Source organism: Heteronotia binoei, chromosome 2, assembly GCF_032191835.1.
Source record: "Heteronotia binoei isolate CCM8104 ecotype False Entrance Well chromosome 2, APGP_CSIRO_Hbin_v1, whole genome shotgun sequence".
NCBI classification, from domain to species: domain Eukaryota; kingdom Metazoa; phylum Chordata; class Lepidosauria; order Squamata; family Gekkonidae; genus Heteronotia; species Heteronotia binoei.
The window spans coordinates 199798843-199826054 of NC_083224.1; the positions used below are offsets into that span (position 1 = coordinate 199798843).

Here is a 27212-nt window from a genome sequence, read left to right on the forward strand (position 1 = left end):
AAACATTTCTTCGTGTTGCTTATTGTCGGGTCCGAGCAGCACCCACTCTCCTCCGGGGGCTAGGGGGGCGACGGGTCTGCGTGGAGAACATGGTCCGCAACCCGGATGGGTAAGCCACCACTTGGGAAGAGCCCCGCAGCTGTTCGTTGCCTCTCATTTCACGCTGGATCTCAGTCAGCGTCTGGGCAGGGAACTCAAGCAGCCGTTGGAAGAAGCTCTTTCGCCCCACTGGCTTCTCGTGGCAGGTGAACGTCACGGCGACCCCCGTAGTGGACTTCATCTCGCGCGAGAAACCATCCGAAGTCCCATCGAAGCAGCGGCCAATGGCGATCTCCTTGGCTAGGCGCGGGTTCTGGTCTGTCACGGTGTAGATGCCATAGTTGTGGCCCAGTGGATCCACTGGCGCCAACATGTTGAAGACTGCAGTGTCGTTATTTTCCACCAGGGGTGGGTGACGGCCTAGGTATTCCCTCAGGTAGCTGTTGACAGACGTGCGCCGGCAACTTCCCTGAGGGATGATGGACACCAAAGTCCTGTCCACCAGATCTTGGTCAAACAACATCCCACTGCACTTGAATTCGACACAAGCCGCCGAGCTGTTATAGATGGTGAGGTCTCGGACACTACGGGCGTCCCGTAGGCCATAGAGTTGTCCTCGACTCCTTGGATGGCTGCCGCCCACATTCCGTGACCGCACCATGTATTCCTGAGGCCCGTTGATCTTCACTTTCATATAGCAGGCACGGAACTCCTGAGGGTTGGGCCACCAGGAGAGGTAGTCTCCCATCCAGGTGGTCAAGTCACTCTCCTTGAAAGGCACCACATTGTATTCGTACTTGTCCACTTCTACCCTGTAGAACCGGAAATGGTTGGCTGTGACCGGGGCCTCTTCACATTGCTTCAGACTCCGGTATGCATAGATGGGCCCATTGGTCTCATCGATGTTGTTCTGGTTGGGTTTGGCCAGGTTAATCTTGAAGGCCGTCTTCTTGAGGGCAGGGTCATCGTGGTCGGTCCGCCGGTAGCCAAGTTTATTCAAGTAAGGCTGGGAAACTCCAATAGCCCCAGGATTGAGCATTGGGCTCGACGGTACAGCCTCCAGTTCCTCCCCTCCCATGGTAGCTGTGATATAGGCTGTGTAAGCGTCAGCTCGTTGTCCATCACAGAAGGCAGGCAAGCAAGCCCCGTTGGGACCAGTCACCACGCTGTCGAACCTCCCCCAGGCCTGAGGATTGGATGGATAGCCAGGCCTGGGTTCAAGGTTGATGAGGGTGACTACTATCCCTTCCATCTGCTCATCAGGCATGAAGTGCTCATTGATGTAGGCCCGGACTTTGACGAAGCAGCGGCGGTTCTCTGGAACGTCTAGGTTGAAGAGGCGGCGTTCGCGGATCTCCAGGTTGCCGATGAGAAAGGCCCTCTCCTCACGCTTCCCCCTCTTCTCCTTTGTCTGCTTGAAGGACCCTTCTTCCTCCCACAGGCCTGTCGTGGGGTTGAGGGACCACAGCTTCATTTTCTGGATGTGTTCTGGCATCTTGATCATCTCGGCATCCATCTTGACTTCCACGCGCCCCATTTCTAGTGCCTGGTTGGTGTCTTCTTCCCAGAAGTCAACTGAAAACATGCCATAAGTCCTGAGTGGGAAGACATCTCCTTCTGCATTGATGTAATTCAGGTCGCTGGAGGCTGTGTTCACAGTGGTGATGTCCCGGGGGTCCACAAAGGTAACGCTGGCTTTTACAGTGCCGTTGTACGCTCGCCCATCGGGCCTGAAGAAAGACGCAGGAGGGATGACAATTTCCCCAATGGGATCCTCTCCAGCCACCTCTCCCAGAGGAATGACGTTGGTCTCCATCGCTTCCAAATGAACAGGGTCTTTCCTCCTCATCAGTTTGACATCCTGGAAGACAGCTCCGCCACGCTGGTCGAATGGGAAGACCTTGACAGCGTCCACAAATTTCTGCATCCGGTCCACAAACTTGACCACCATGCGCTGTGTGTTGGGTGGCACCTCAATGGTGAAGGTTCCCTTGTAGCCGGTGAAGCCTATCTTCTCAGCGCCTAGGTAGATCTCGCCAAAACGCAGGGGCTCCCCGTTGTCGGCTGCCGAAACTTTCCCACGGACCAGCACCTTGGGTTGGGTACAGGAGGCGCACCCGCACTCGGCTACCACCTTGATGGGCAGGATGTAACCGACACAATGGATCTCCCGCACCTCCATCCGGAGCGTCCCGCAGCAGTGCTCCACCCCATCTTGGCACTGCAAATTGTCCGCCAAGCTTCCATCGCAAAGGGCCCGGGGGCAGCGTCCCACGTTGTAGAAGTGGGAACCTGTGCTTTCTTGGAAACACTCATCCGGAAGTCTGATGAGATACTCCTCTGGCTGAGCCATGCAGGCAGGCACTTCTGGCTCTGCAACGGGAGAGAGGACAAGAATGTGAGATATTAGGATGTATTGTAGGCAACGTTCCCTCTAAGCTGCAGAGTCCTGTGAGCAAAAATTCTACTTTGTGAGATGCTGGCATTAAAGCTGGGAGCTCCTGCATAAACTAGTGTGCTCTGGGGTCATCCTTCCTGAGCTAAGGCAAAAAGGTGTGAGCTAGAGGCTAAAAATCTGTGAGTTAGCTTAGAGGGGACACAGATTGCAGGTGTCTCCAGCGTGGTGCTCTTTTCTTGGCGTTGGCCAAGTGCAGGGCCGGTGCGAGGGTTTTTGGTGCCCTAGGCAAGCCGCCCACTAGCGCGAGATGAGTGTGAGATGAAGGAATAAAAATTGTGAGAATACTATTTGATCCTTTTAGTTGGAGGTGCCAGGGACAAGACCTTGTGCATGCGAGAAAGATGCTCTGCTACTGGGCTGTGGCTCCCACCCCAGGGCTCTGTTAAAGTAGAGGAGGAAGGATGAGTGGCAGCAGACAACTTCAACAGTAGCCAGTTTCTAGAAGCTGTCATTGGCTCTTCTTCAGCTTTTACAATTGGTTAATTTATCCCTGCCGGGCTCCTCGGAGCACACTACACAGGTGCTGTCCGCTTTCATATTTCATGGGTCTGTAACAGACCCAAGGAACGCAAAACCGGCCGAGCAGCATCTGTGCTTCATGGAGTCTGCTTTCCATTGGGGAAGGCGGGCTCGAAGGAGCACATATGCTGCGCATAGGAGAGGGGGTGCCTGGTGGTGCCCCTTTGGCCAGCTGGCACCCTAGGTGGTCACCTACTTGGCTACATCCATGTACCGGCCATGGCCAAGTGTTTTAAGAAAGTGAGTGGGGCAGGGCAGGGCTTGTGTCCAACAGTGCTTCTGATTTGCCACTGGAGACCTGTTCCGATTAAAAGGACCCCTATTAAGCAGAGCTTTTGGCTGAAATGTTGATGAGTTCCTATTAGATTTCATAGAAGGGACTCTATGATTCATCTAGTCCAACCCCCTGGGCAATGCGGGAAATTTACAAATGGTTCCTCCATATGCACCCCCAGTCACCTCTACTCCATGCCCAGGAAATGGCATTATTACTGAAGAACGTTTCTTGAACTGAGACCAGTTTTGCACTAGACCTATAATCCTGGTTTATCCCTGTCCCCAAACTGTCATTCTACACTAGAATAATAGAATCAGAGAAACCAACTCTATGACTCTATGATTTTAGTGTAGAATGTCAGCTTGGGGACAGGGCTAAACCAGGATTAAGACTGAGATAAACCAGGATTAAAATTGAGATATTTAGTTCTTGGTGTAGTGGTTAAGTGCGTGGACTCTTATCCAGTTTGGTGTAGTGGTTAAGTGTGTGGACTCTTATCCAGTTTGGTGTAGTAGCTAAGTGCGTGGACTCTTATCCAGTTTGGTGTAGTGGTTAAGTGCATGGACGCTTATCCAGTTTGGTGTAGTGGCTAAGTGCGTGGACTCTTATCCAGTTTGGTGTAGTGGTTAAGTGCGTGGACGCTTATCCAGTTTGGTGTAGTGGTTAAGTGCATGGACGCTTATCCAGTTTGGTGTAGTGGTTAAGTGCGTGGACTCTTATCCAGTTTGGTGTAGTGGTTAAGTGCGTGGACTCTTATCCAGTTTGGTGTAGTGGTTAAGTGCGTGGACTCTTATCCAGTTTGGTGTAGTGGTTAAGTGCGTGGACTCTTATCCAGTTTGGTGTAGTGGTTAAGTGCGTGGACTCTTATCCAGTTTGGTGTAGTGGTTAAGTGCGTGGACTCTTATCCAGTTTGGTGTAGTGGTTAAGTGCGTGGACTCTTATCCAGTTTGGTGTAGTGGTTAAGTGCGTGGACTCTTATCCAGTTTGGTGTAGTGGTTAAGTGCGTGGACTCTTATCCAGTTTGGTGTAGTGGTTAAGTGCGTGGACTCTTATCTGGGAGAACCAGGTTTGATTCCCTACTGGGTTTGATTCCCTACTTGCACCTGCTGGAATGGCCTTGGCTCAGCCATAGCTCTGGCAGAGGTTGTCCTTGAAAGGGCAGCTGTTGTGAGAGCGCTCTCAGCCCCACCCACCTCACAGGGTGTCTGTTGTGAGGGAGGGAGATAAAGGAGATTGTAGGCCGCTCTGAGACTCTGTCCTTGAAAGGGCAGCTCCTGGGAAAGCTCTCTCAGCCCCACCCACCTCACAGGGTATCTGTTATGGGGGAGGAAGGGAACGGAGATTGTGAGCCGCTCTGAGACTCGGAGTGGAGGGCAGAATATAAATCCAGTGTCATCTTCTTCTTCTACTACTACTACTTGTATCTGAATTGTGACCACAGTTCTATTTCATTATCTGCATTTACTATGATTATGTTCAGTAGACTGATGTCCACTGGTACTTGTGAATTTTTGAGAATTTTTTGATGGTCTACCCTTGCGTTTTCCGTATTTCCATGCCCAGAAGATGGCAGAAAGCCTCCAGGCTCCCTGGCCAAACCGGCCTGGAGAAAAGTTGCTTCCTGATCCCAAGGTGGTGACCATCATTTCCCTGGGTGTAGAAGAAAGGACCGTGAGAACTAAGCACTGATGCTACCCTTCCAACCCCACACTGGAACTGCTCATTCGAGTACATCGAGGTCCCCAACCTTCTGGAGTCTAATGGCATATTTGGAATTTTGTCACTGGTGCAGTGTGGGACACTGCAGTACTGCAGCCCAAACTCTGAAGCTGCCTCCCCTGCAAGGGGAGACAGCCTCAGAGCAAGGCAGGCAATCCTGCTGCCCTTTCCTCCACCGGCAGCTGGGCGGATGAAAGGAACCGCAGCCTTGGTGGACCCACCAGACCCATGGTGGGGCGCAGCCGTGCGAGTGGCCTGGGGCAGCAAAAACCCCAGCCCCCAGAGTGGACGAGAGCTTTCCCTGGCTGGGATGAGGCAACTGCTCACCTACGATTGTCAAGTGGGCGGAGGACGATTTGATGGCACCCAGGTCGCTGCTGGCTTTGCAGTGGTAGGAACCCGCCTGATGCAGCCCCAGGTCTTTTAGCACCAAGCTGCTGTCGTATTTGTACACCTTCCGATCCAGGAGAGTCCCGTTGTGATACCTGGAGAATCAGGAAAGGGAGCAGTTGGAGACTGACCAATCAGGAGCCCGGTGGCATTACAGCAGATTCCCCACACTTTGTTTATTTATTTCATAGAATCATAGAGTTGGGAGGGACCTCCAGGGTCATCTAGTCCAACCCCCTGCACAATGCAGGAAACTCACAAACGCCTCCCCCTAAATTCACAGGAACCTCATTGCTGTCAGATGGCCATCTAGCCTCTGTTTAAAAACCTCCAAGGAAGGAGAGCCCACCACCTCCCGAGGAAACCTGTTCCACTGAGGAATTGCTCTAAGTGTCAGGAATCAAAGACTTGGAAGGGACCTCCAGGGTCCTCTAGTCCAACCCCTTGCACAATGCAGGAAACTCACAAACGCCTCCCCCTAAATTCACAGGATCCTCATTGATGTCAGACGGCCATCTAGCCTCTATTTAAAAACCTCCAAGGAAGGAGAGCCCACCACCTCCCAAGGAAGCCTGTTCCACTGAGGAACCACTCTAACGGTCAGGAAGTTCTTCCTAATGTTGAGCCGGAAACTCTTTTGATTTAATTTCGACCCATTGCTTCTGAAATTTATTGGTTTACAAAATTCAATTTGTCCGCTGCCTTTCCTCGCAAGCAGGGCTCAGAGGGGCTTACATCAGAAAAAATACGATAAATAATAAAAGTAAAACCACATTAAAATATTAAACATCGATACTAAAACAACATACAGTCCAAGATGGCAATAAATATTTCAGCATCCACTGGGCCCCCTGGGGGAGAGGAAATGTGTAGAGGTAAAGGGGGGGGGAGGCTGGGACTGGGAGTGTGACCATCACTGTCCTCAAAAAAATGCCTGGAGGAACATCTCTGTTTTGCAAGCCCTACAGAAAGATAATAAATCCTGTAGAGAACAGATGTTCTCTGGCAGAGAGTTCCACCGGGCAGGGGCCAGGGCCCCAAAAGCCCTAGCCCTAGTTGAGGACAGCCAGATCTCTCTCAGGCCAGGGACCCAAATATATGTGAGTCCCTGACTGCTAAGGGCCTTGAAAGTCAGAACCAGAACCTGTTAAGGGGTCGTTTTGTCTCAGGCTTTCCTGTTGTTCATCTGTAAGTGAAGACAGAGGTACTATTTTGCTTAGCAAAGAATGAAGACTAACATTTTGTAAGTGAAGACAGAGGTACTATTTTGCTTAGCAAAGAATGAAAACGGAGTAACATTTTTTAAGTGAAGACAGAGGTACTATTTTCCTTAGCAAAGAATGAAGACGGAGTAACATTTTTGATTGTAGGCCACTCTGAGACTCACATGGACATCTCCTGATGAGCAACAGAAATCAGATTGATTATATACTCTGCAGTCAAAGATGGACAAGCTCCTTGCAGTCAAAGATGGACAAGCTCCTTACCTGGAGCTGACTGCGGCTCAGATCATGAGCTACTCATTGCAAATTTCAGGCTTAAACTGAAGAAAACTGGGGAAGCCATTAGCCCATTCAGGTTTGACCTTGATCACATCCCTTATGAATATACAGTGGAGGTGAAAAATAGGTTTAAGGAACTAGAGTTGATAGACAATGCCTGAAGAACTATGGGCGGAGTTTTGTGACATTGTACAGAAGGCAGCAATCAGCACCATCCCAAAGAAGAAGAATATGCAAGAAAGCAAAGTGGCTGTCTGATGAGGCTTTACAAATAGCTGTGGAAAGAAGGAAAGAGAAAAGCAAAGGTGAAAAGGAAAGGTTCACTCAACTGAATGCAGATTTCTAGAGAACAGCAAGGAGAGATAAGGAAGTCTTCCTGAAGGAACAATGCAAAGCAAAAGAGGAAGATAATAGAATGGGAAGGACAAGAGATCTCTTCAAGAAAATTGGAGAAATCAAGGAAATGTTTCATGCAAAGATGGCCACGATAAAGGATAAAAATGGTAGGGACCTAATAGAAGCAGAAGAGATTAGGAAGAGGTGGCAAGAATACACAGAAGAATTATACAAGAAGGATCTTAATGTCCTTGACAACCATGACAGTGAAATTGCTGACTTTGACCAAGACATCCTGGAGTGTGAAGTCCAATGGGCCTTAGAAAGCATTACTAACAACAAAGTGAGCGGAGACGATGGCATCCCAGTTGAGCTATTCAAAATCCTAAAAGACGATGCTGTTAAAGTGATGCACACATTATGTCAGCATATTTGGAAAACGCAGCACTGGCCACAGGATTGGAAAAGGTCAGTTTATATTCCAATCCCAAAGAAGGGTAATGCCAAGGAATGTTCAAACTGTCACACCATTGCACTTATTTCACATGCCAGCAAGATCATGTTAAAGATCCTACAAGCAGTATGTAGATCGGGAACTACCAGAAGTTCAAGCTGGGTTTCGAAGCAATAGAGGAACTAGAGATCAAATTGCCAACATTCGCTGGATTAGGAAGAAAGCAGAGGGGTACCAGAAAAATGTCTATTTCGGCTTCATTGACTACATTAAAGCCTTTGATTGTGTGGATCACAACAAATTGTGGCAAGTTCTTAAAGAGAACTTGTGGGCATTCAATGAAATTGCTGAGCAGTCAAGTTAAAACGGATAAAAGGAAGTACTTCACCCGAAGGGTGATTAACGTGGAATCCACTGCCACAGGAGGTGGTGGCAGCTACAAGCATAGCCAGCTTCACGAGGGGGTTAGATAAAAATATGAAGCAGAGGTCCATCAGTGGCTTTTAGCCACAGTGTGTATGTGTGTGTGTGTGTATATATATATATATATATATATATATACACACACATACACACACACATACACACTGTGGCTAAAAGCCACTGATGGACCTCTGCTCCCTGTGTGACACAGAGTGTTGGACTGGATGGGCCATTGGCCTGATCCAACATGGCTTCTCTTCTGTTCTTATGTGACGCAGAGTGTTGGACTGGATGGGCCATTGGGCTGATCTAACATGGCTTCTCTTATGTTCTTACCATCCCACTTCACATGTCTCCTGAAAAACCTTATACAGAAGCCAAGAAGCAACAATCAGAACAGGATATGGAACAACTGATTGGTTTAGAATAGGAAAAGTTTGACTTATTGGTATCCAATAAGTATTTGAACACCACTGAACTGAAAGGATATCAGGATATTAGCACCGTATTTTTTAAAATTGGAGGACGGTGGAAGACAGGAGGGCCTGGCGTGACTTGGTCCATGGGGTCGCAAAGAGTCCGGCTTGACTGTGCGACTGAACAACAACAATTAAATATACTCCTTCCCCACCTGTGCCATTTCAAAAAAATTCATTTAAAGTTTTTTTTTCCTTTTTCAAAAAGTTCAGCCAGAACTGCTGCATGAGAGCCCCCACTCAGCCACCCAAAGTTATATGTCCCACCCTCCTGCCCCCAAATCCCATCACTCACCAGTAATATTTCCCTGGCTCAGGGCTGCCTTGGGCACTGCAGCAAAATCGCACCTTTGACCCAACTTTCCTCACCTTCGATTCAGGATGGACCACCATGTAAGGCTTTTCTGCCAAATGTGGAAATGCAACATTATTGGCTTGCTTTTTATACATTACAGCCCTCTGAAATCAAAGGCATGGAGGAGAACTTTATCAGCAACTCCTAGCCATGGTGACTGAGGGGAACCTTCACAGTCAGAGAAGAAGACTGCAGATTTATACCCTGCCCTTCCCTCTGAATCAGAGACTCAGAGCAGCTTACAATCTCCTTTATCTTCTTCCCCCACAACAGACACCCCTGTGAGGCAGGTGGGGCTGAGAGGGCTCTCCCAGAAGCTGCCCTTTCAAGGACAACCTCTGCCAGAGCTATGGCTGACCCAAGGCCATTCCAGCAGCTGCAAGTGGAGGAGTGGGGAATCAAACCCGGTTCTCCCAGATAAGAGTCCTCACACTTAACCACCACACCAAACTGACAGTCAACCTCTGAATTCCAGAGCCAGGAGACAACATCAGGGGAAGGCCTTGGCCTCTATGCCCTGTTGTCAGCCCTGCAGAGGAAATGGATGGCCACTTTGTGAGACAGGATGCTGGACTAGATGGACCTTCACTGGTCGGATCCAGCAGAGCTCATCTGATGTTCTTATGAAGGCCTCAGCCTCTATGCCCTGTTGTTGGCCCTCTAGAGGAACTGGTTGGCCCCTGTGTGAGACAGGATGATGGATTAGATGGACCAGTGGTCTGATCCAGCAGGGCTCTTCTGATGTTCTTATGAAGGCCTCAGCCTCTCTGCCCTGTTGTTGGCTGTCCAGAGGAACTGGTTGGCCTCTATGTGAGATGGGATGATGGACTAGCTGGACTACTGGTCTGATCCAGCAGGGCTCTTCTGATGTTCTTAATGAAGGCCTCAGCCTCTATGCCCTGTTGTTGGTCCTCCAGAGTAAATGGTTGTCTACTGTGTGAGACAGGATGCTGGACTAGACGGACCACTGGTCTAATCCAGGAAGGCTCTTCTGATATTCTTAATGAAGGCCTCAGCCTCTCTGCCCTGTTGTCGGCCATCCAGAGGAACTGGCTGGCCACTGTGAGACAGGATTCTGGACTAGATGCACGATTGGTCTGATCCAGCAGGGCTCTCCTTATGATCTTAAGGCAGCTTATAATAAAACAGCAGTAGAGAGCTAACTGAAATATTTAAACATTAATACGACAGAGAGCTGGCGCAGCAGACTGTCTGAGCTCAGTGGTCTAGGCAGCCTGTTTGGATCTCACCAAAGCCAATACCTGACTTGTTTCAGATGCCATGCAAAACCAGGGTTTAATTAAACTAAATGGTTAGTTTGATTATCTTAATGTGGGACTTCAGGGTCTGTCAGAGCAGGGTCAGAAGCCATGCAGTGGAGTTACCACGAAGCACATTGCTGTGGAGCTTGGAAATAGTCTCTCTCTCTCAGCCTAACCTATCTCACAGTGTGGTTTGAGGATAATGGCGGAGTGAGCGACTCAGCATGCGTGGTCATTGGGGGGGGAACTACATCGCTCTAAGTTTGCATAGATGCCATCTCCTTGAATGGGATGCCTCTCGTCAGGGGTCGTTTTGTAGAAAAATAGGTGGCGGAGCTCATTAGCATCACTCATTGGCATATGCAGCCATCCTCAGCCAAAAGCATCCTGATGCAAGAAAGGAGAGCCCCAGGCGAGCGAGGCCTGCTTGGGCTGGCTAGAGATCCAGCCAGCCAAGTAGGCCTCACTCACCTGGGGCTCTCCTACCCACCTCCCTAGTCAAAAGGCCAGCAAGCCACCCGCCAGCCAGAAATCACAGAAGCTGAGAAAGGGTGGTGCGGGCTTCTCCAGGGGTTAATGAAGGCTGCTGGGGGTGTGGCAAAGCCCCTGGTGGCTGGCTGGCTGCCCGCTCTCCTAATCCAGGGATTGTTATGCAGCTGCACCTCCTATTCAACGGACAAGGTAGGTGGGGAGGAAGAGGGGGAACCCTCAGAAAGGTTCAGGAGCTGTGCTCCTGTGAGCTCCTGCTGAATCTGAGGCCTGCCTCCCATTGTCCTAGCCTGAGAGCTGCCCTCTGACCCTTCCTCTTTCACTTTGTCCTCTCACTCACTGCACATGGCCTTCCATGGAGATGAAGGTCTCCCCTGGAGAGACAATGCCCTCATACTCCCAACACGTGTGATGCTGGACAAGGTGTGATAGGGAAAGCACTCTTTAGATTAAACTTCTCTCTCCTTTTGATTGCAACCTGAATGGACTGGAACTGGATCCAGTTGAATAAATGTAAATTTACGAAGTTTCCCTTTTTGCAATATGCTTCTTGGGAGACCTATTTAATGCACTCAGTTATCAGGCTTCTGTGACTAGGTAAACTCTGCTATATTGACCAAAGATCCCACTAGATCAGGGGTGTTGAAACTCATTTGTTATGAGGGACGGATCTGACATAAATGAGACCTTGTCAGGCTGGGCCATGTGTGTCATAAAATGGAATGTCAAGTAGAAGAGATTATAAACTTTACAAAGGGCACAGACAAACAATTTTTTTTAAAGATTTCAGGTTTTCACGGCTGGTAACATCATTAGGGTTTGTAGAATCTTTCGGGCTCAAGTGCCGTGTTCTACTGGAGAAAGTTTTCCTTCCAGACGTTTCGTTCTCAGCTGCGGAGAACATCCTCAGTGGCGTTGCAGCCGGAGCAGGTGCTCTGACCTTCTTGGCTGCTGTGCATTGAGTGAGGCCAGGGCTGCTGGAGAGCTGCTATTTCTAGGCTGCAGGGGCTGTGATGAAAGGGCAATTGGTTTGTGGATTTGCCCATTGTTTGGTGGGGCTTTCCTTTAACAGAAAGGAAGAAGGCATTTTCATCCACCAATCTTGGTACCCAGCTCTGCAAAACACCCTACAGACTATAAATTGCAGAAAGTCACAGAACAACCAGCACATTACACAGAACAATCAGCACAGTCAACAACCATCTTCCTTATCTTCACACCCCTTCCAACCCTCCCAGCAATTAACACAGAACAATGGTCACATTCAACAGCCAGTTTCCTTATCACTACCCTTCCAGGAAGCCCCACCAAACAATGGGCACATCCACAAACCAATTGCCCTTTCATCACAGCCCCTCCAGCCTATAAATAGCAGCTCTCCAGCAGCCCTGGCCCCACTCAATGCACAGCAGCCAAGAAGGTCAGAGCGCCTGCTCTGGCTGCAACTCCACTGAGGATGTTCTCGGCAGCTGAGAACGAAATGTCTGGAAGGAAAACTTTCTCCAGTAGAACACGGCACTTGAGCCCGAAAGATTCTACAAACCCTAATTTTTTTTAAGCTTAAAAGATGCTTAAAAGATTAGCACTCTTGCAATCTTTTGCTTAACGGTTTCTGATAACTGACATCTCTTGCTCTGAATTATTGCATCAAAATCTGGAGGAAAATGTCTGTGCTATAGCAATCTTGAATATGCTGTTCAGGTGTTGTTCAGGTGTAGTGTCTGTAAACTGCAAACCTACTTTTTGATTTATTGAGATTCATTGCAGAAATCTCATGGTCAGTGCTTTGATCCTAAGACCCAGGGGAAAACATGAAATGGCTGGACATTGTGAGCTTTTCTACATAAGTTGCTTCATGTGCTGGTCAGCCAGTGGAGATGTGGAGAAACACCATTTTAGTCAATGTTGGTGCTTCATTGTGAGGGAACAGTAAACTGCTAGGCAGGCTTGGGCCTAGCCTTCCCCTCACTCCCCCCCTCCCTTACAGAGCCAAACCAACAACGCTAGGGGGAAAGTCTCCTAGAGCGGCAGGAAGTTCTTTTGTTCTTGGCATGTGTTAGGCAGGAAGAGAGGCAGTTTGCAGCTGGCGCTCTGGAAGAGAGGTTGCTTGCCTGTGAGCTCCTGCCTGTGGGGGAGGCCTGCTCAGGAAAATGAGGCCTCCAGGCAGTAAGACCAAGTAAGTCATCCAAAAAGGCAGGGTGTGTTTAGATCAGGGACAGTAAAATGCGTTTATAACACATTTTGTTTGTCAGGCTGTTTGCTGTACGGGTGCTGTGCTGTGCTAACTTTTTAAATGCAACTGTTTTTGTTTTGTTTTTCTTTCCCTTTCTTTTTCTCTTTTAAATAAATATTTTTTTTGCTGTTTTAAATGCTGGCAGTCAATCTCTGTACCACATAGATCCCCGACCGCTTAGACCACGCTGTGTTAGGAAGGGGGCCCCGGGGAAGGGGGAAGGCATGCAGTTGGATAAGGTGCCAATCCTCCAGGGGTGCCCCAAAGAAGTGCTGAGGTCTCTGTAAAACCCAAGTGCAGGGTGGCAGAGGACCTTGAGGCCTGGCCTCATAGCTGGAGAGGGGGATTGGGAGTCCTGTTCCTCTCAATCTGAACCCCTAGACTGAGCAGGTGGTGGCAGCGAGCCCAAGGGGCAGGAGGAGAAATAGCTCCCTCCAGGAGTTGGCGACTCAATAGGGAGCTGACGGGACCGGGTCTGAAGGCAGAATCGGGCCAGTTCCGCCACAGGAGAAAACAGAGGCTTTGCTCTGTGGCTCCTGTGCAGTTGAGCAAACCTGACAAAGCAAACGGTGATGCAGAAGGAAGCAAGAGAGAGAGAGAGAGAAGGAAGCAGAGTGCGTTGCGGGCCTGATAGGAGCCCTCTGGGGCCCTAATTCAGCTCTTGGGCCACATGTTTGATACACCTGCACTAGATAAAGGCAGCAAGACAGAGGACAGCAAGGCCATATTCATCCTTAGAAGGAGGGTGTGTCAGACAGACAGATAATTCCCTCTCACCAAGTCTGCGGAGCACGATCTCTGCCAGGGATGTCCGAGGGCCGTCAGCAACAACAGAGATGCTGCCTGTGGCAAAACGCTCTAGCCTGGCACTAATATTGGTGCCACTCCCAGCACAAATGCCATGGATGGTGAACCGGCCCTGGTGGTCACTCTTTGCTAGCACAGCCGCTGGCCGGTCCGTAAGAAAGATCCGGGCATTGGCGAGAACCATCCCGCTGGAGCTCCATACAGTCCCCGAAAGGGTGTGGTTAGGGCAGATGCAACCATTGCAGTCCTTGTCGGGGATGCCCACGTCGCAGCTGAGTTGACAAGCTAAGAACAAGGAGGCAAGATGGCATTTTTAGAAGCGGAGGGTACAAATTTGGAGTCTCTAGCAGAGGGGGCAGCGCTCGGTGACAGGGCACGAGCTTTGCAGAAAGCCTAATCCCAACACGGCCAGTTAAGGATGTTACAGATGTTGACCAAAGAATTTGCTTTGCCAGAGACAATCCTGAACTGGAAGGACCAAAGGACTGAGTCTGCAGTAAGCAGCTTCATGTGCACAAGAACAAAAACTGACGCATGAACACATGGAACTGCCTTATTCTGAATCACCTTCATCCGTCAAAGTATTGTCTACGCCAGGAGTGGCCAAACCGCAGCTCAGGAGCCACGTGTGGCTCTTTCACACATATCCTGTGGCTCTCAAAGTCCCAGCCCTCCCCACACACACACACACACACACACACACACACACCATTCGCCAGCTTGGAGAAGGCATTTCTCTCTTTAAATTAGTTCTCCAAGCCAAGCCAAGTGCTTGGAGAATGCATTTAAAGTTAAAGTTGCTTTCTGTCCACCTCCCCCATCTATTTTCCTTCCTTCCTTCCTTCCTTCCTTCCTTCCTTCCTTCCTTCCTTCCTTCCTTCCTTCCTTCCTTCCTTCCTTCCTTCCTTCCTTCCTTCCTTCCTTCCTTCCTTCCTTCCTTCCTTCCAGAAAATCCCTGCAGACGGCAACATCTGCCTCCCGGAAGGAGAAGGGCGCACACAAGGTGACTTGGCAGTGTGGAAGCACCAAGCTGCGCCAAACCGTTTCTGGCTTTTCCCCCCAAGCAAGCCAATGGGAGTGCTTGTGTGCAGGAACATTCTGCCCCTTTAAAAAACACCGAGCAGCGGCTTCTGAGGCACCTCCTCGTGCGGAGGCACCCGCCCGCTGCATGGATGAGATGGGGCCGCCTCCCTGGTACGGTGGGGAGGCTTCGGGCCGGCACTTTTTGAGCCGTCCCTCTTTCAGCTGCCTGCTACCCGCCCCAGAATGCCTGTCTGCTATCAGCTGTGGACTCACATTCTAGCTGTATCTGAAGATACGATATGGTTGCCAAGTCTAACTCAGATAGTACCTGGGGGCTTTGTGGGGTGGGGCCGGGAGACTTCAGGGGTGGGGCCGGGAGACTTTCCCTAAAACAAACAAATAAAAACACAGCAGTGCAGTTCCCCTGAATAGTCTTCATTTCCTCATCCAAGCAGCTGCAAATCATCTCTCTCTCTCTCTTTCACACACACCACACACACAGAGAAGCAAAAACAAAACAGTTTGCAGTCCCACACTCTTGTGGTCTCACTGGGGCAATTCACTCACGAGTTGCTGAACTTCCAATAACACAGGGAAACCAAAGGTTCGAGTTTACCTTTTGCTGTGCAGACGACCTCTGAAAAGCTTGTGCAACAAACGGAGGGTCTGGGCTGCTTTCACAGCTCCTGGGAGCAGCCAGGTTGTTCTGCCTGCTCACCCTGCCCCCATTCAGCCTTAAAGACACAGACACACCATCCAAACAGGAAGCCTTTGCAAGCTTTCCCCTAGCATTCTGAAGGGGAAAAGCACATGGTAGCTGGGGGTCGGAGCTTCTCCCTGCTGGCCAGCTGACTGGGGACGGGAAAGAGCCTGGGAAAGCAGGAGAACCCCTGCTGGGACCTGGGGGTTGGCAAGCCTAATTAATGTGAGCAGTGACTCATGAAAGCTCCTCCCCTTCCACAAATGTTGTTAGTCTTTAAGGTGATGCTGGACTCTTGCTCTGTTTTACTGAATCAGGCAAGACAACCAATGAACAAGGCAGTTGAGCTAAGAGAGAATCCAAAAACGGCACGGGAGGTGCCCTCACCACCCTTGCCCCCCCCTCTTTCTGCTGAAGACGTCACACACCTGGGCAAGGTGTCTGGGAGCACTTCTGAACCTCTGACGGACGCCCGACGCAGCGCGAAAGCTTGGACTTCTGGCAGTTCCGCCTCCTCACCTGTTTCCCTCCACTGCCGCAGGTCTTGGGACAGGGACTCCAGGGCCCCCAGGAACTCCATTTGGTCTCTAGGGGGGAGTCAGAATTTAGCGTTAGAACACTCTCACTGTTTAGGTCTACATCCTAAGGCAGGGGTGTCGAACCCACTTGTTATGAAGGCCAGATCAGACGCGAATGTGGCCTTGTTGGGCTAGGCCATGTGTATCATAACATGTAATGCCAGGTAGCAGAGATATAAATTTTATAACGGAGACAGAGATGCTTTCTTTCTTTTTTTTAAAAAAGTGCTTTATTTCTATCTCATGGGATCGAGGGAACTGGGCAAAGGAAGCTCTGGCTCTTTCCTCCCTTCCCCAGTGGACCAGAAAGGGGAGGAGCCTCAGCCCATAGAAGAAAGAGAGGTTTGGCTCAGTAGCTCTGCTGTGTGACTGAGAGAGCCTAGCAAAGCAAACTCTCACTCCCTCTCCTAGAGAGTAGCCTCAGCCAGTGCAGAAAATAGAGGCTTGGCTCAGTAGTTCTGCTGTGTGACTGAGAGAGCCTAACAAAGCAAACTCTCACTCCCTCTCCTAGAGAGTAGCCTCAGCCAGTGCAGAAAATAGAGGCTTGGCTCAGTAGTTCTGCTGTGTGACTGAGAGAGCCTAACAAAGCAAACTCTCACTCCCTCTCCTAGAGAGTAGCCTCAGCCAGTGCAGACAATAGAGGCTTGGCTCAGTAGTTCTGTTGTGTGATTGAGAGAGCCTAGCAAAGCAAACTCTCACTCCCTCTCCTAGAGAGTAGCCTCAGCCAGTGCAGACAATAGAGGCTTGGCTCAGTATTTCTGCTGTGTGATTGAGAGAGCCTAGCAAAGCAAACTCTCACTCCCTCTCCTAGAGAGTAGCCTCAGCCAGTGCAGAAAATGGAGGCTTGGCTCAGTAGTTCTGCTGCGCGATTGAGAGAGCCTAGCAAAGCAAACTCTCACTCCCTCTCCTAGAGAGTAGCCTCAGCCAGGGCAGAAAATAGAGGCTTGGCTCAGTAGCTCTGCTGTGTGATTGAGAGAGCCTGGGAAAACAAGCTTAGATGCAGAAGGAAGCAAGAGAGGGAGAAGGGAGAAGATGACAATGAGTTGCTTGTAGGCCTCATAGAAGCCCTGTGGGGGCCTGATCTGTCCTGTGGGACGCACGTTTGACACCCCTGTCCTAAAGTATCAAAGAAATCTCGGTCTCCAGCAAGCTGGTACTTAACCTTAGAAGCTCACAGTCTAGGTTGCGTTGTCAAGATGAAGGTGTGAAAAGCATTGCAAAACTGGTAGTTTTAAAGAAGAAGAAGAAGAAGATATTGGATTTATATCCCGCCCTCCACTCCGAAGAGTCTCAGAGCGGCTCACAATCTCCTTTCCCTTCCTCCCCCACAACAGACACCCTGTGAGGTGGGTGGGGCTGGAGAGGGCTCTCCCAGCAGCTGCCCTTTCAAGGACAACCTCTGCCAGAGCTATGGCTGACCCAAGGCCATTCCAGCAGCTGCAAGTGGAGGAGTGGGGAATCAAACCCGGTTCTCCCAGATAAGAGAGCCATGGCTGCCCCAAGGCCATTCCAGCAGCTGCAAGGGGAGAAGTGGGGAATCAAACCCGGTTCTCCCAGATAAGAGTCCGCACACTTAACCACTACACCAAACCAGCTCTCCTGGCTAAAGAGAGAGAAATACACAGAAGACAGGACTCTCGAGGGCTGTAAATGGAACCTCCATGTACAGGGGCAGTGTACAACTGGGAAGGACAGTTGCTGCTTTGGGTTTCCTGGAAGCATCTGGCTGCCCACTGTGGGAAAAGGATGCCAGACCTGTGAGCTTCAGAGGTCAGAGCAACAACTCATGCAGAGACACAACAGGGCAACCTCTTCTAATGGTGGCAGAAGCCTCAAAAATGGTATATTCTATGGCTCAAGACAGCCCACAGCGATTGGCTCTATTGCCTCTGGATCCATTTAAAACTCTCCTTCCCCAAGTGTCCTCCTGGGAATGTTTTCTCTCACAACAGAAATGAGGATCTGCCTACAGGTAAGGACTTCTGGAAGCTTGGCATCACTCCGGAAAAGGATCTGTCATAAATATGTGAAGGCAGAGAGTCCTGTTACGCTCTACATCGGGAATTATCTTGTCACACCTGTCGAACTCATGGGATCGAGGGAACTGGGTTTGACACCCACACCCCGAAGGCGTGGCAAGACAAACCTCATTCCGGGCTGGAGTGAAACCAGCAACTCATGCAGGGATGCAGCCGGCAGCCTCTCAGCACAGCCACCCCTTAGAGCAGGGGTGCCAAACATGCAGTTCGAGGGCTGAATCAGGCCCCCGAAGGGCTCCTATCAGGCTCCCGAGCAACTGACTGTCATCTGCTTCTTTCTCCCTCACCCTTGCTTCCTTCTGCATCACAGCTTGCTTTGCCAGGCTTGCTCAATTGCACAGGAGCTACAGAGCAAAACCTCTATTTTCTCAATTAGCTGAGGCTCCTCCCTTGGGGAGGAAGGGGGGGGAGGGAGAGCTTGTTTTTCCAGGCTCTCTCAATCGCACAGCAGAGCTCCTGAGCCAAGTCTCTCTTCCTTCTATTGGCTGAGGCTCCCCCCCCCAGTCCCTTGGGGGAGGAAGGAACGAGCCACACTTTCCTTTGCCTTTAAGACCAATGAGTGCTAATGTCTGTGTTTGTCTGTGGCCTTTATAGAGTTTATATCTCTGCTACCTAATCTTAAATAGGTATACGCAAGGCCTGGCCCAGCCCGATGTGACCTGGCCTAACCTGACATGGCTAAACCCAACAAGGTCTCATTTATGTCAGATCCGGCCCTCATAACAAATAAGTGTTACACCCCTGCCTTACAGCTTTCCAGAGACTTCCAGCACTTTGAGTCTTAATTTCTCAGCCCAAAGTTTTCTCTCGTGGTACTCAGGGGTGGGAATTGCCAATCTGTTTTTCATTTCTGGGATTTCAATTACAACTGCCCCCCCACCCCCCCACCCCCGGGGAATAGCCTCACTGCTGCTTTGAATTGATTTTAAAAAATAAAAAATAAAGTGACAGGAAGATGCTTTTTTCTTTTTTTTTTAAAGAAGCACTTTCTTTTCTTCACCCCATTAAAAGAGATCAGGTGTCTCTTCTGCGCAAGAATGTTTGAGGTTCTCCAAACGAACTGCCCAAAAATGTACTTGGCTTTTAGACATCCTTGCCTTGGTCATTAAAAAAAATACCTTTGGTCATTCAAACAAGCCTTCCAAAAACTTTAAGGCAATCGCTGACATTCCTTCCCAGTGACACACTGGCACCACTGGGGAACCAGGGTGTTCTACCAAGCACCTCTCCCCATCCACAATACAAAAAACGGGTTTCTTTTCAGCCCTGCATTATCTTCCAAATAATTGCATTTCATTATCCCCACATTCCAATGCCAACAACCCGAACCCCCACCCCTCATCGGAAGCAGAAAAGTATAAGAAATGACCCCTCGGCCCCAATCTTTGTAGCTGGCTTTGGACTCAGCCTGTTAGAAGAAGAGAAGAGGGAAGGGATTGGATTTAGACCCTGCCCTTCCCTAGCCAAAGGAGTCTCAGAGCAGCTTACAAATCTCCTTTCCCTCCTCCCCCACAACAGACACCCTGTGAGGTTGGTGGGGCTGAGAGAGCTCTCCCAGGAGCTGCCCTTTCAAGGACAGAGTCTCAGAGCGGCCTATAATCTCCTTACCCTTCCTTCCCCACAACAGACACCCTGTGAGGCGGGTAGGGCTGAGAGGGCTTTCCCAGAAGCTGCCCTTTCAAGGACAGAGTCTCAGAGCGGCCTACAATCTCCTTTTTCCTTCCTCCCCCACAACAGACACCCTGTGAGGCAGGTAGGGCTGAGAGGGCTCTCCCAGAAGCTGCCCTTTCAAGGACAGAGTCTCAGAGCAGCCTACAATCTCCTTTTTCCTTCCTCCCCCACAACAGACACCCTGTGAGGCGGGTAGGGCTGAGAGGGCTCTCCCAGAAGCTGCCCTTTCAAGGACAGAGTCTCAGAGCGGCCTACAATCTCCTTTTTCCTTCCTCCCCCACAACAGACACCCTGTGAGGCGGGTAGGGCTGAGAGGGCTCTCCCAGAAGCTGCCCTTTCAAGGACAGAGTCTCAGAGCGGCCTACAATCTCCTTTTTCCTTCCTCCCCCACAACAGACACCCTGTGAGGTGGGTGGGGCTGAGTATCAATCTTGGGGGTGGGTGGGGAATGCAATAGTGCAGGGGTGGTAAACAGTAGCTCTCCAGAAGTTTTTTGCCTACAACTCCCATCAGCCCCAGCCAGCATGGCCACTGACTGGGGCTGATGGGAGTTGTAGGCAAAAAACATCTGGAGAGCTACCGTTAGCCACCCCTGTCCTGTATCACGGCCCTGGTGCATTTATACCAATTTGGGTACCAGGTTGCTGTAAGTCAGTTGCAACTTGCCAGCACTGTCTACCACCACCAGGGATTCTCTAACATCTATTCCTCTCCGCCCCCGAAAGAGCGATGACTGGGGTAAGTTGGGATTTATTAATGCACTATTGCAGGGGTGGCCAACGGTAGCTCTCCAGATGTTTTTTGCCTACAACTCCCATCAGCCCCAGTCAGTGGCCATGCTGGCGGGGGCTGATGGGAGTTGTAGGCAAAAAACATCTGGAGAGCTACCGTTGGCCACCCCTGCAGTATTGCATTCCCCACCCACCCCCAAGAATACTACTGTTGGAGTGAGCGGCTCAGCATGCCTAGACATTTGGGAGGGGAGGGGGGTGCTATATCACTCCAATGAAAGGGCAGCTTCTGGGAGAGCCCTCTCATCCCCACCTGCCTCACAGGGTGGTGGCAATATATGACTTGGGAAATTTATTTATTGCACTCAGTATCATGCATCTATGACTGGATTGTTTTATGTTTTTATTTATTATGTATTTATATATTTTTATGTCTCTGGTTTATATCAATATTGGTTTTTATATGACTTTTGTGGAATGTAAGTCGCCCTGAGCCTGCATTGGCGGGGAGGGCGGGATCTAAGCCAAACAAACAAACAAAGAAGGTAGATTTATACCCCGCCCTTCTCTATGAATCAGTCTCAGAGTGGCCTACAATCTCCTTTATCTTCTTCCCCTACAACAGACACCCTGTGAGGCAGGTGGGGCTGAGAGAGCTCTCCCAGAAGCTGCCCTTTCAAGGACAACTCTTGCGAGAGCTATGGCTGACCCAAGGCCATTCCAGCAGGTACAAGTGGAGGAGTGGGGAATCAAAACCAGTTCTTCCAGGTAAGAGTCCGCGCACTTAACCACTACAACAAGCCACTACATCAAATAAATACTCTACTACATTAACCAAACATTCCAATACTTAGTGCCTCATGTTTTGGCCTATTTTTGCTGCTGGTCTTTCCAATTCCTTGACACTCTATGTCAGGGGTTGCCAACGATAGCTCTCCAGATGTTTTTAGTCTACAACTCCCATCAGCCCCAGCCAGCATGGCCAATGGCTGGGGCAGATGGGAGTTGTAGGCAAAAACCATCTGGAGAGCTACCACTGGCCACCCCTGCTCTATGTCACTGACATAAAAACAGGTGCCAATTTTCACAGTAACGTTTCTGTAAAATTCCAGTAGTGCGGCTGGGGAGGATAAAAGGCAACCGTGGTTTTGTCCCAAGTGGGGAGAAGCTTGCCAGAAACTGGGACATCAGAACCAAAACAGTATGACCAAAAAACATATCCCCAAAGATGAATATAAAGGGGGGAAAAACAAGCTTATTCGATTCATTATCCATAAGCGCCCAAATTTTGCCTTTCTAGGTCTTGTAGATATATCATAATGAGGCTGGTAATGCAAAGACATGAAGTCCCCCCCAAAAAACAGAAAAACGTTTGGGCTACCTTGGCATGGTCCGGAGCTGCAGGTTCGACGTTCTGTGGGTTTCCCCAAACATTTCAGCCGCTTCCCCAGAACTGAGCCAGAGCCATTCACGCACGTCCGGTTCCGAATCTGGACACCGCTAACACCACAGGCAGTCCGCGAACAAGCGCTCCAGGGTGACCACTCTGCCCACCCCAACCAATCTGTGGGATCTGTTGGAAAACGAGAGATGGAGGAAGGGCAGGGTTCGGAGACAGGGATGATGTTAGAGGATGGGATAGCAATGGCCAAGGGTTATATTGTAGAAAAATAGGTGGAGGAGCTCATTAACATAACTCTTTAGCATATGCCGCCGCCCCCTCCAGCCAAAAGCAACCCAATGCAAGAAAGGAGAGCCCTGGGCAAGTAAGGCCTGCTTGGGCTGGATAGAGATCCAGCCAGCCCAAGCAGGCCTCTCTTGCCTAGGGCTCTTCTGGGCCTCCCCTCTAGGCTTCCCAATCCCCAGGTCCCAGCGGGGGATCCCCCGTTTTTATAGGCTTCTCTTCGCCCCCAGCCAGCTGGCCAGTGGGGGAAGCCCCACCCCCACAGTCATCATGCAGTTGTAGAGCTCCTGCAGGTTTAGAAACCTGCAAACTGATCCGTTTGTAAAATGTGTGCCTTTAAGGCTGAGCAAGAAACAGGAAGGGCTTCATGGGAAAGGGTCAGTAACAGTTTCGATGGAGAACGACCCCTCCCTTTCTTTTGCTTTTGTTTTCACAGCAAGGAAAGTTCTGCAGGAACAAGATCTAGTAAGTATTTGTGTGTGTGAGAGAGGGAGGGGGCAGGGGATTCCCTGGTTTGGAGGCCCTCCCCCTGCTTTAGAAAGCGTGGGGGGAGGGAAATGTCTACTGGGCACTCTGTTATTCCCTATGGAGAACGATTCCCATAGGGAATAATGGGGAATTTGTCCGTGGGTATTGGGGGCTCTGGGGGGGCTATTTTAACTCTATGAGGTAGAGGCACCAAATTTTTAGTATAGCATCTAGTGCCTCTCTCCAAAATACCCCCCAAGTTTCAAAACGATTGGACCAGAGGGTCCAATTCTATGAGCCCCAAAAGATGGTGCCCCTATCCTTCATTATTTCCTATGGAAGAAAGGCATTTAAAAAGGTGTGCTGTCCCTTTAAATGTGATGGCCAGAACTCCCTTGGAGTTCAATTATGCTTGTCACACCCTTGTTCCTGGCTCCACCCCCAATGTCTCCTGGCTCCACTCCCAAAGTCTCCTGGCTCTGCCCCCAAAGTCCCCAGATTTTTCTTGAATTGGACTTGGCAACCCTACTCCCCTCCCCCCCCCCCAGTCAAAAGGCTGGCAAACCACCCACTGCCCAAAATCCCATAAGAAGTGGAGAAAGGGTGGTGTGGGCTTCTCCAGGGGTTAATGAAGGCTGCTGGGGGCGTGGCAGAGCCCGTGGTGGCTGGTTTGCTGCCCACTCTCCTAATCCAGGGATTGTTATGCAGCTGCACCTCCTATTCAATAGGGAGGGAGGAGGAGGCGGGACCCTCAGAAAGGTTCAGGAGCTGTGGTCCTGTGAGCTCCTGCTGAATCTGAGGCCTCAAGGTCACCCAGCAAGCTTCATGGCTGAGATTTCAAACAGCTTCGGGTTCCAGTAGCACAGCATAGGAGCCATGCTGAGAAAAAAACCTGAGGCCCACGTTTGACAAGCAAACCTCTTTTCATGCCAAACTCACCTGCCGGACACAGGAAGCGGACGTGGTAATTGGAGCAGCTCTTGCCCCCTGGCTGATCCCGGTTGAGGCATCGGAAGCCCTCCTGGGGACTGTAGCGCACCACCTCGCCCACCTCTTCGGGCAGCTCCCACTCCGTGGTCCGGGCTTGGATTGCTGTTGGCTGGGAGCACAGCCGCTCCCGGTAGTAGAAGCGAATGGCCTCTAAGGTCTCAAAATCCCCCTCGCCCCCAGGATGGTCCACGTTGAACCACGATGTCCATTCGCCTACGAGAGAGAGGCAAACTGGCTGTTTCTCAGAATAAGACTAGGAAACAAGCAACATCCTTTCCCCTGACTCTCGAAGAGGGTACAGTCACCTTTAATCAGCCACTAAATTAAATAATTGCATTAGTTTTATGCAGAGCCTTTTTTGGTAGAAAAAGCCCAGCAGGAACTCATTTGCATAGCAGGCTACACCCGCTAATGCCAAGCCAGCCAGAACTGTGTTCCTGTGCTTTCCTGCTCAAAAAAAAGCCCTGATTTTGTGTTGTTTTGAGCAAAACACAAGAACTGCAGGGGAAGCATTCATGATGCTTGTATTTTGGAGCTTCCACAATTTATTATTTGTTTGTTTTATTCAATTTTTAGCCCGCCCTTCCTGTAGAACAGGCTCAGGGCAGGTTACATCATAAAAACAATCAACAGTAAAAATACCAATTTAATATATAGAAAATCTAAAATTACGGAAAACAATAGGCACTAAAATGGCAAATTTTGCCTCACAAACATGGTGTGATTCTGCCCCCTTGAGCACAGATCTGAAAACACCTGAGCTGTTATTTAGCAGAATGACTTGCTTTCATGAGAGGTGTCTCTCTGTGTGAGTTGCTGCTCTGGAAGAGCCTCCTAATTAGGAGGCAGCAGCAATACCTCAGCCTTCTCTTCTGAGGAGAACAGTATTCAACATGGCAAAAACAGAACATATAAAGAGGGTATGAAGTTCCAACCTAGGATCAGCGTAGCGTAGTACATAAACACCTAGTTTCTTTAAATGAAACTAAGCTCTCAGGGCCAGATGAATTACATCCAAGGGTTCTAAAAGAGCTTGCGGATGTAATTTCTGAGCCTCTGGCTATTATTTTTGAAAATTCTTGGAGAACAGGAGAGGTGCCAGAAGATTGGAGGCGGGCCAAGGTTGTCCCCATCTTCAAGAAGGGGAAAAAAGGCAATCCAGGTAACTACCAACCCGTCAGCTTGATGTCTATACCTGGAAAAGTTTTAGAACAAATCATCAGTCAGTCCTGGAACATTTAGAAAGAATGGATGTGATTACTAAGAGCCAGCATGGTTTTCTCAAGAACAAGTCATGTCAGACTAACCTGATCTCTTTTTTTGAGAAAGTAAATACCTTGCTGGATCAGGGGAATGCTGTAGACATCATGTATTTTGATTTCAGTAAGGCTTTTGAAAGGGTTCCACATACTATCCTTGCTGACAAGTTGGTAAAATGTGGTTTGGATCCCGTTACTGTTAGGTGGAGCTGTAACTGGTTGACAGTTTGCACCCAAAGAGTGCTTGTGAATGGTTCCTCATCCTCTTGGAGAGGAGTGACAAGTGGAGTATCTCAACGATCTGTCCAGGGACCTGTTTAATTCAACATCTTTATCAATGATTTGGATGAATGAATAGAGGGAATGCTTATTAAATTTGCAGATGATACTAAATTGGGAGGGACTACAAACACAGAAGAAGACAGAAACAGGATACAGGATGACCTTGACAGGCTGGAAAACTGGGCTAAAATCAATAAAATGAATTTTAACAGGGATAAATGTAAAGTTCTGCATTTAGGTAGGAAAAATCCCATGCATGGTTAGAGCATGGGGGAGACTTGTCTTAGCAGTAGTATGTGCGCAAAGAATCTAGAGGTCTTAGTGGATCATACGCTGAACATGATTCAACGGTGTGATGCGGTGGCTAAAAAGGCAAATGCAATTTTGGGCTGTATCAACAGAAGTATAGTGTCCAGATCACGTGATGTGATGGTATCACTTTACTCTGCTCTGGTAAGACCTCACCTTCAGTTTTGGGCACCACATTTTAAGTAGGATATAGACAAGCTGGAATGGGTCCAGAGGAGGGCAATGAAGATGGTGAGGGGTCTGGAGACCAAGTCCTATGAGGAAAGGCTGAAGGAGCTGAGGCTGTTTAGCCTTGAGAGGAGGCGGCTGAGAGGATCACCATCTTCAAGTACTTGAAGGGCTGTCATATAGAGAATGGTGTGGAATTGTTTTCTGTGTCCCCAGAAGGTAGGACCAGAACCAACGGGTTGAAATTAAATCAAAAGAGTTTCCGGCTCAACATTAGGAAGAACTTCCTGACTGTTAGAGCGGTTCCTCAGTGGAACAGGCTTCCTCGGAAGGTGGTGGGCTCTCCTTCCTTGGAGGTTTTTAAACAGAGGCTAGATGGCCACCTGACAGCAATTAAGCTCCTGTGAATTTAGGGGGAGGTGTTTGTGAGTTTCCTGCATTGTGCAGGGGGTTGGACTAGATGACCCTAGAGGTTCCTTCCAACTCTCTGATTCTATGAATACAGTAATTTTTTTGAGTGCGAATAACTTCTGAAGCAGTCAGGCATACTTCTCCAGTTGTTTCTTCTACTCTGTTATCCGTATTCCTTGTTCATCTTTGGACTGGGTCATTTATTTAAAGGGGTAGAGCATCTGCTTGGTAAGCAGAAGGTCCCAGGTTCAATCCCTGGCATCTCCAACTAAAAAGGGTCCAGGCAAGTATTCTGCATTCACATTCTTGTTCATCTTTGGACTGGTCGCTTATTTAAAGGGGTAGAGCATCTGCTTGGGAAGCAGAAGGTCCCAGGTTCAATCCCTGGGATCTCCAACTAAAAAGGGTCCAGGCAAGGAGGCATGAAAAACCTCAGCTTGAGATCCTGGAGAGCCGCTGCCAGTCTGAGTAGACAAGACTGACTTTGATGGACTGTGGGTTTGATTCAGCAGAAGGCAGCTTCATATGTTTATAATCACCAGGTAATTCTCCCATACAAGGCGTATCAATTACCAGGTTTAAAAAAAACCAGATTTCATATTATCCTATTTTCTCTTTGTTTTTAACTCTATAGTCCTCATCATCTCTTTATTTGGTGGAACTATTGTTTTATTTTATTCCTGTAGAAAAGAACAGGGGTTTTTTTTGTAGCAGGAACTCCTTTGCATATTAGGCCACACACCCCTGATGCAGCCAATCCTGCTGGACTTACAGTAGGCCTTGTACTTAAAGCCCTGGAAACTCTGGGAGGATAGGATACATCAGGGGTGTGTGGCCTAATAGTCAAAGGAGTTCCTGCTACAAAAAAAGACCTGGGGAAAAAATAAACAAAGCATGTCACTGAACAATTTGCTCTTTAAAAACCTCTGTGAATCTGGATGTGTTTTCAGGATTTGCCCAGAGTTCAGAATGTGACATTTTTGGCTCTGATGTCATTCCCCATCCAAAGAAGGACTTAAATTATAACCCACCCCCAAATCGTGGGATATAATGAAAGAGACCCACCAGTCATTTCCATAGGGAGATTGCTTCTGGGGGTCCCTGTTTTCTTCTGTTTGTATGACTGCTTGAGTTTGGCTGAATCATTTCTCCTCTGCACA

General features: G+C 49.4%; 1 protein-coding gene across 1 annotated transcript; it reads right to left on the reverse strand.

The window, feature by feature from the left end:
* On the reverse strand, window positions 1-27212 carry LOC132567178 (cartilage intermediate layer protein 1-like). Its single transcript, XM_060232838.1, has 8 exons — window positions 27118-27212; window positions 23573-23836; window positions 21863-22054; window positions 15891-16049; window positions 13710-14024; window positions 8889-8997; window positions 5340-5497; window positions 1-2412 (listed from the first exon to the last, which is right to left on the reverse strand). Exons 1-8 carry the CDS (start codon window positions 27128-27130, stop codon window positions 20-22), a joined length of 3603 nt encoding a protein of 1200 aa, XP_060088821.1. The 5' UTR covers window positions 27131-27212; the 3' UTR covers window positions 1-19.

What these genes read in the sequence shown, in the direction of transcription:
- LOC132567178 (XM_060232838.1), bottom strand. An exon ending in CTCCCAGACACCTTGCCCAG is followed by an intron (nt 14,025 to 15,890) that starts GTGTGTGACGTC and finishes CCTTGTTCTTAG; the next exon opens with CTTGTCAACTCAGCTGCGAC. An exon ending in GATCGTGCTCCGCAGACTTG is followed by an intron (nt 8,998 to 13,709) that starts GTGAGAGGGAAT and finishes CACATTTGGCAG; the next exon opens with AAAAGCCTTACATGGTGGTC.